Source organism: Triticum aestivum, chromosome 1B (genome assembly GCF_018294505.1).
Source record: "Triticum aestivum cultivar Chinese Spring chromosome 1B, IWGSC CS RefSeq v2.1, whole genome shotgun sequence".
NCBI classification, from domain to species: Eukaryota; Viridiplantae; Streptophyta; class Magnoliopsida; order Poales; family Poaceae; genus Triticum; species Triticum aestivum.
In genome coordinates, this window is record NC_057795.1 from 476,776,230 (window position 1) to 476,784,850 (window position 8,621).

General features: G+C 47.0%; 1 protein-coding gene across 1 annotated transcript; it reads right to left on the reverse strand.

Annotated features, from left to right (window-relative positions):
• Window positions 1–6,754: 6,754 nt before the first annotated feature.
• On the reverse strand, window positions 6,755–8,223 carry LOC123092942 (probable carboxylesterase 15). The gene has a single exon (XM_044514799.1). It carries the CDS (start codon window positions 8,138–8,140, stop codon window positions 7,070–7,072), a length of 1,071 nt encoding a protein of 356 aa, XP_044370734.1. The 5' UTR covers window positions 8,141–8,223; the 3' UTR covers window positions 6,755–7,069.
• Between the last annotated feature and the right edge of the window lie 398 nt (window positions 8,224–8,621).

The window sequence follows — 8,621 nt, forward strand, 5'->3', positions numbered from 1 at the left end:
TTTACTGAATGTGCGGTGATTTTTGCAAATGATTAGCAATCTGATGCTTTTCCGCAGATGAAGCCCCAAATATGGTGGTTTTTTGCAATTCACTCGTTAGGGAGGCATGCACAGTAGTCCTCTCACTGTCTGAATAAAGATGGCGTTCGGCTCAAGAGTGTACGTGGAGCTTGAATGTGTTGGGCTTGTGTTGCTAATACGAGATCCCGTGCTTTGTGTGTGAGTCTACAATGGTCATGTCAGCAACTCTAATAATGTAGCATGTTCCAAGACACGGTGTTTCTAAGCTCGAGCTCAAATGAGCTTGGGTAAACAGTAAAATCCGAAGAAAAAAAATCTAACTTTTTGGTGAAAATTGACAAATGTTTCGAGTGCTCATAAAATTTCAACATGAAATTACATTCATGAAAGTCATGGCAATATAAACAAATTGATTCTCCAAAAGTGTTATTTTTAAAAGCATTTTGGAGTACTATTTTTTATTCAACCACTTACACGAATGTCATTTCATGATGGAACTTTGTAAAAAAAAGGACTTAAAACATTTGCCAACATTGGCACACAAAAATTCTGAATTTTATTTTATTGTACTGTTCATTGCAAACTCATTTGAGCTTGCGAGCAGAAGATGACTTTCGCATGTTCCCTCTTTAATATATGGGAATGCTTATTTTTCCTGTTGTAGTTTCTTTTAGTTGTTGTAGTTTCTTTTTCTTAGTTCTCTGTTGTGGTTGACATGTCAGCCTGCTTGCACGCTCGGTCATGTAAAAATTGTTTGGTTTCATTTCAATGAAATGAAGCCGGGACAATGCCCTTTTCATCTAAAAAGAAAGAGCATCCAAGCCTCAAATTTGGATTCGGGTGATTATTAATAATTAGTGTTTAGAAAAATAATATTTAACAACCACTATTTATTGAAATTTACTATTTAACAACTACTCCTTCCATCCGACAATATACCATTGTTTTTCAAGCTAACAAGCTTAAAAAACAATCTTATATTGTGAGACGGAGGGAGTAGTACATTATAGACCGACAGTTCGATGAGTTTCTTTTGGACCTCAATATTGCGGTGATAATCGATCTGGGACTACTGGGAGGTTCCCTGTTTGAACTTAATCGTTCCCTAGGTTCGATCCATCGGTCGGACGAAAACGTTTGATCTGAGGACCTGTCCTGAGCGAACGATTGAAGCGGGCTTAAACTGATGGCCCATCAAGCCACGAAAAACCAGTCGGCCGAAAACAAAAAAGGGGCCCGACATAGCCAATCTTCATTCCTGTTGAACTTTAAAAAAGTCCAAAACACAACAAACAGTAAATAAAGAAAGAAAACCGATGCCACATATAAAAATATAAATATATGTGCATGGGGAACTAAAATCCACCATAACTAAAAATGAAAATGAAAATTGACAAAAGTATGAAAGAACCTAAGTTGCCATGGTCTAAAAATGATGGCCAGAAAATATTGAAAAAAGAAACATCATGGAAAAACTGCCATATGAAAATCAAATCTGCAATGGGGTGTTTCGAAGATGAATTTGCCGTGGTGTAAAAAGGACTTTTTTTTTCTTTGTTTCAAGAATTTTGTACAAAAAAAATATGGAATCTGACATGATTTGTTCGACAACAATTGTCCACGTTCCAAAAAGAAATAACTGACCATCTTGCCAAAATTATTGACCACGTTCGAAGAACTAAAATTTGCCATTTTCCAATATCGATCATGAGAAACGTAATAACTCGGGCATCAATTTCTATGTGTATCTCATTTTTGTGCAACAGGGTATGAAAACCCAGGGGAGCTTATGAATCCAGAAGTACCCGTCCTAGAATCATGATATTTTCGATGGTGCGACAAAAATATAATTACTACTCCCTCCGTTCCTAAATATAAGTCTTTTTAGATATTTCAATATGGACTACATACAGATGTATATAGACATAGTTTAGTGTGTAGATTCACCCATTTTGCTCCGTATGTAGTCCATATTGGAATCTCTAGAAAGACTTACATTTAGGAATGGAGGGAGTAGATGATACCTCGCACGTTGCTACGGGAACTTTTGATAAATATTAATGTTTAAAAATTTGAAAAGTTTATGAAACATAGTATAAGTAGATGTAAAAGAATTATTTGGAAGAAATATTGTTTAGAGTAACATTTAAAACAAATTTGATGAAAAACCAAAAATAGGTGTGTTTTTTCTTTTCTTTTGATCTACTACCTTGGCAATATATCAACAAGGCGATATGACATGAAAACAACGCTGCATAGAGACAAGGGAGACATGTCAACCCAGGTAGCTCATTCACCGCAATATACCCAGATAGCTATAATTATTTATGTTTATCTTTTTCACATGCACAACCATGTATACTTCCCCATTAGGTGAACCTTAGTTTAGTCATGAAAATACATGACTAGCTACCCAGGTGTATGCAATGGAATAAAATTACGATTAAACGGTTGCATGGGAGTAGTGGATTCTTAAAAAAGAAAATTTTGATAAACTACCTCTCCATACGCAACTGAATTAAATTGGGATTAAAAGGTTGCTTGAAACAGTGGAGGTTCGAGGACATGGACAGACAGTGCAAGAGAATGAGAGTGAGAAAAAGGAAAGGTTGTTTAGTCTTTCAGAATCATACGAAAACATTAACAACACGTGAACTCTAACCAAATGGTTGAACGGGGACTCGTGTTATATGTGTGGAGTGAATCGGATAACGTGTATACTTATAGCTAAAGAACCTACGATGACGTGGCTGCTTGAGAGTGGACGAAAACAAAGTTAATGGTTATTTGTGGCAGATTGCATGCGCATGAAAAATTAGTGGAGGCATGTGCATGAAGAGTTAGTGGAAAACATTTTTACGTGGTGGACCTACTTGATGATATGGATCGGTTGCATGTCAAGATAAATAAGATAGTGGGGGTGAATCTCTTAGGTATATATGATATGTCCGGCCTTCCGAACGGGGGTGCGGCTGCGGCCCTGGAGAACCCGGTCCACGATCCAGCTGTCGCCACCGAGGACCATCTCGTTGGCTTTGTCGCCTGCACCTCCCCCTTCCGCGCCCCGACCTCCTCCCTGGGCGCCACATCGGCGTCTGCTCCGCCGCACTCCGCCTCAGCACAACGACCACCTCGAGCCCGCCTATGCCGACAGGGAGCACCGACATTTGACCTCCCTCTCTATCGATCTATTGTGGCTAGGCCTGGGCCCTCATTGGTGGCAGCACTGGTGCTCTCGCCTGGACGAAAATGGGATAAAGCAGAGGATGGAGAGAGATGCATTGGGGTAGAGGATGGTAGAGTCGCGTCAGTGGAGAAAATGTATTCGAGTGGAGGCACACATTGAGCGAACGTTTATAGAAGCTAATGTGTTGACTGCTCTAAGATCTCTGTGAAAAGATCAACAAACACTACCGCGTTTGTTTTAAGTCTCTAAAAATCCGACGTCAGAATTTTTAGTGATTCCGTTGAGCTTGACAGTTCGATGAGTTAATGTGGTAATCTAAGGATCCCATGAGGCCATGATGGATTATACCACATCTTGACCAGCTCAACCCACCCCATGGGTCAACATCACATTAGGGCTACATAGTGGGACTGGGCCTGTCCAACTGCATTTGGTGTTATATGTAGGGTAGCTTTTGTACTTTCCAAAAAGGGCATGTGATTATCCGAAAAAATGGCATGTTATTCTACTTGTGTACTTCAAGAAATATCGTTTGCAGTTAAAAAATGAAAAGAGAAATGCCGGTTGTCAATTGTTGACCAACTCATTATTTCCCTGGCAACGCATGAGGCCATGGAAGTGGGGCAAAGTCCTATTCGGTGCAACAGAAACTAGTAGAGTTGTCGCACGCTATTTCCATGACAGTATTGGGACCGACTACTGACCAGTCGCCCAAAAAAGATTCAGGTAATGTCTGCGAGCCGTTCTATTAGAAATAGAGGGTTGGATCGCCATCTCCATCCTCCTTGTTTTCACATGTTCATCTCCTTCTACGGATAATCAGATCACAACCTCCCTTCTCGAGCCTGCCTACCACCTCTTCTCGGGTTGCCACCTGTCTGGGCCTTGCTGGTCGCACAATTGCCGTCTCCATGGGATAAAAATGAAACCCTTGCACCTGAAAACCTCCGACTCGCTTCCGCTTGAGACGTCGCGGCGAGCCACGTTGTCATCTCACCTCGATGCGCTACCCGCGGAGATGCCGTCTTTGACCTTGGTGCTATGGCTCGTCTCCTCCTTCCTTTTCCCACGAATCAATAGAACCCCGGCTATTGCGGATGATTCCTAGCTTTTCTACGTAAACGGTATGGCACAACACAGTGCTAGTTCAGGCCGGGTCAAAATCTAACGTACCGCATCAAGATATGTTCTAATAGAATTACATGCACCGACTAATAAGGGCGTGTTCGGATCTCCTCCACTCCTTTGAATCCTTAACTCCGCTCCCTGCTCCTGGATTATTGGCTCCGGCCCAAAAAAATCGGGAGTAGCTACCACGTTCGTTAACTAACTCCACTCCCTACACGACGGGGTGTGAGGTTCAGGTAGTTGCTGCGCGCTAGCGAGAAAATTGGATCAAGCGAACCTGGAAGTTTTGCGCGGGAGGCCAGGGAGTGGCACACGGAGCTCGGTTTCAACGACTCCGCCGGATTGAACTACAGTCTGCTCCGCTCCGCTCTTCTGACTCTGCGGAGTAGTAGCGTTCGGCACCGCTCGGCCCGCTCCTAGAGCAGAGCTGTGGAGCGGAGTGAATCCGAACACGCTCTAAGTTCACCAAAGACAAGGAAACTTCAGGTTGGGTCTTAGGTCCGGCCAAAGAAGACGAAGGCGTCCACGAAAACTGTTGCAACTTCGATCCCGTCGACACTTGCGGTTGTTGCTGCTTCCGATGGCGTGCCTCCTCCCCCACCACGTCATGCCCGGCCGCCAGCCGTGCAAGATGAGCCGTCGATGCCCGCCGCCACTGTCTCCAACATGCTCGACGAAATGTCCCAAAGGTAAAAAACCATGTTTTTAATTGTTCTTGTCATGCTCATATGCAAAGAATGTGAGATAGTGTGTATGTGCATTTGTAGTGTTGATGATGAAATATGCATGTGCGTGTCAAATGTTGCGACCGAATATTTGGCCCCTCAAAATTGTCCATAGCAAGAATATGATATTACCATTTGATGATGAGAACATTGACATGGAAGAAGAGGGTTTTGTTGGGAATGCGAAGGGACGAACCGCAAACTATTCCAATGCCGAAGATATGTTGATTTGTACCGCTTGGAAGCGAGTCTCCCTTGATGCATCCGATGAAAGTGACCAATCGGCGACCACATATTAGAACCACATCAAATAATTCTTTGATCAACGAAACACAAGTGGTCATTATCCATCGAGGGATACTATTTGGCACCGATGGTCCACTATCAACGCTGAATGCCAAAAATGGTCAGGTTGCTTGACCAATGTTGACCGCATGAACCCAAGTGGTTGCGATAAAAAATACATGGCAATTGGTTGCTACTTTCGAATTCTTTTTCATGAACCCAAGTGGTTTCATATGTTCCAAATTAACGAAGTTTATTTATTGTTATGTAGTTCATGTTTGCTCAAGGTTTGTTCCAAGAAAGAGGGAAGAACCGGAACAAGAAAAAGAGGAAAGGAAAATTGTTCTCTTTCCAACATTGCTAGAAATAGCTCAAGGATGAGGAGAAGTAGAAAAACCAAGAAGCTTTTGAACTTTCGAGGAGGAAGAACTTGGTTGTCGATCGTGAACACGAAGATGATGATGGTGGTGGTGGTGAGGAGGTGAGAAGGAACCTCACTCCTCACTCGGTTGCCAAAGCATATAGGCCTGATGAAAATAAAAAAGCAAAGGAATTAAAGTTCGGAGACAATTTGAAGCCATCCTCGTTGCGAGAAAAGAGTATGCTGAAGAAAAAAGGTTTTTGAAATTTAAAGAAATGGAGGAGAGGGCGAAGGTCGAGAGGCGAAAGGCGGCGATCGAGGAGAAGAGGGCGGTGACTGAGGAGCGGCTGGCGGCGAGAGAGGAGAGGAAGGTCAAGTTAGAGGAGAGAAAAGTGGTGGCCAAAGAGGTTAAGGTGGTGGAGGACAAAGCAAAAAAAAATGTTCATGGACACAAGTGGCCTCAAAGCAAACAAAACATCGTTTGTGAAGCTTTGTCATGACGAAAATGGTCGCGAAGAAGACCATGAGCATGAGGAACTCGATGGGTGGCCTTGGAGGAGGAATGGGTGGCATGGAAGGAGCAGTGGGTGGCTTCGAAGGAGCAACGAGTGGCATGAGGGAGGAATGGGAGGAGGAATGGGAGGTACCGTTGGTAACACAATGGGTGGCACAGGAGGCGGCTTCGGTGGCATGATGGGCGGTGTAGGAGGTGACTATGGTGGTAACATGATGGCATGAGAGGTGGCATTGGAGGTGGCTTAGGTGGAGGTGACGACATGGATGGATCACAAGCAAATGTTCACAATGTGCCAAGTGATAACGGTGTGAAGGAAGGAAATGATTATCTTCAAGCTAATGTTCATAATGTGCCAAGTGACAATGGAGAAGACGCAAGTTGAGAGGCCATGTTTATTTTTATGTTTATGTGTAAAAAACACTTTTCAGGATGTATATTTTTCTCCAACCACTTGTTATGATGTAAAATACATCATCTGTTGGAGAAGCTATTAGAAGACTTATTTTATGAATTTTATACAGTACGTTCAGTTGCACAACAATGGCTGAATTTTGCATAATCAACATTGCAAACACTTCCCATGATTTGACTGGTTTTTACAGTGACATGAAACAACACTGATCACGAATGCTGCTGAAGATGGCCTGATACCGAAAGACTTTGGACGCATACACTGATAATTAAGCAATGGTGTTTACTGATGAATAACAGACGAGGCGACCGGATACAATCCAGAAGCCATCACGTATATATGACGCAAAACTCACACATAGGTCGATCGACTTAATGGCAGACACACCTGTTACTATATGCAGTGCGGCACGTGTGGGATACTATATGCTTTATTAGTGGCGGGCAACGAAGCTCTTAATGGCGTCGATAAACTCCTGGGCTCGCTCCCCGGTGGTAGGGTCCATGTCGACGGCGAACTTGTTGAGGTAGAAGGAATGGCTCATGCCGCGGTTGATGAGCACCTCCACCTCCTTGCCGGCAGCACGCAGCGCGTCGCAGTACTCGAGGTTGGTGTCGCGGATGAGGTCCTTCTCCGCGACCGCCACCAGCATCGGCGGCAGAGGGATGGACTCCAGCGGCGGCGCGTTCGGGCCCATCGGGCACGTGTACGGGTGGTCCTTGGTGGCGCCCTTCGGCAGCGCCATGGCCAGGAACTTGTCCAGCATGTCCAGCGTGAAGAACACCGAGTCCGGCGTGTCCTGCAGCTCCGACTTGCTCCGCGTGGCGCGCACGAACCCCGGATGGATCGGGATGCCGCCGGCGACGCGGAGGGGCGCCCAGGCGTCCGCGCCGTCCTCGCCGACGCGGGCGGCCACGAGGTGGACGAGGTTGCCACCGGAGCTGTCCCCGACGAGGAACACGCGGGATATGTCCGCGGCCTCGCGGAGGAGCTCGGCCGCGGGGTCGTCGAGAGAGCCTTCGTCGGACATGGCGATGGACCGCAGCCGGCGGAGCACGTCGACGCCAGTGTATATCTGGGCAGGAAGGCGTTGCTCCGGGGCTAACGGGAGCTCGGCGGTGACGACCACGGCGGGCACGGCGCAGGCTAGGCGCGCGTAAAAGTGGTGGTACAGGACCCAGGACGGGTGGGAGATGCAGAAGCCACCGCCGTGGAGATGCACGATGACGGGGAGGCGGCCGACGCTGCCCGCGTCGACCTCGGGGAGGTACACCCGGAGGTTGGGCTCCCCGGGAAGGTCGTGGAGCGTGTGGCCGTCGCGGGGCACGGCGTAGGGCTGCACCGGCTGCATGAGCGGCAGTGCCTGCGGCGGGCCCGTCCAGGTGCGGTCGATGCTGCCGTCGTCCATCACGCGCAGCCAGCCGGACACCTCGTCCACCACCTTACGGCCGCTCGTCGGCGCCACGGTGGTCGCCTGGTGCTGCGATGCGGCGGCGGGGGCCATCGGTCCGGTCGTCGCTGTGGTGTATGTTGCGCGGCGTCGTGTGTAGGGTGAGGTACGGTGTGAGAGTGTGCTGGTTTGGTGGTGGCAACGGGGGAGGGGAGGTGGGGTTTTATAGGCGGTGGCGGTGGCGGAGCAGAGCGATCGTTAAGGTGGTCGTGTCGCGCTCTGCCGTTGAATTTTTTGGTGGGAAATTTCGAAGCGGGTGGCAGGGAATTTGATCGGAATTGTTGTGGCGGCAGTGCAGTTGGAGCTGGTAAAAAGGGCCAAAAAGGCAGTAGGTCGTGTGTCGCGTGGACTTGTGTGAAGCGCGTAGGCCGCGACCGAGGTATGATGTGGACGTGTTGGTCGTTCTCATGTTGTAAACACGCAGGACCAAACTCTAAGTCCCGAACTAGGGGTTGGAGCCCGTGCCGTGGACTCGACTACCACACCTTGGTCAGTCACAGTTCGGGGTCGGGGAATCACTTGTTTCTCACTACCA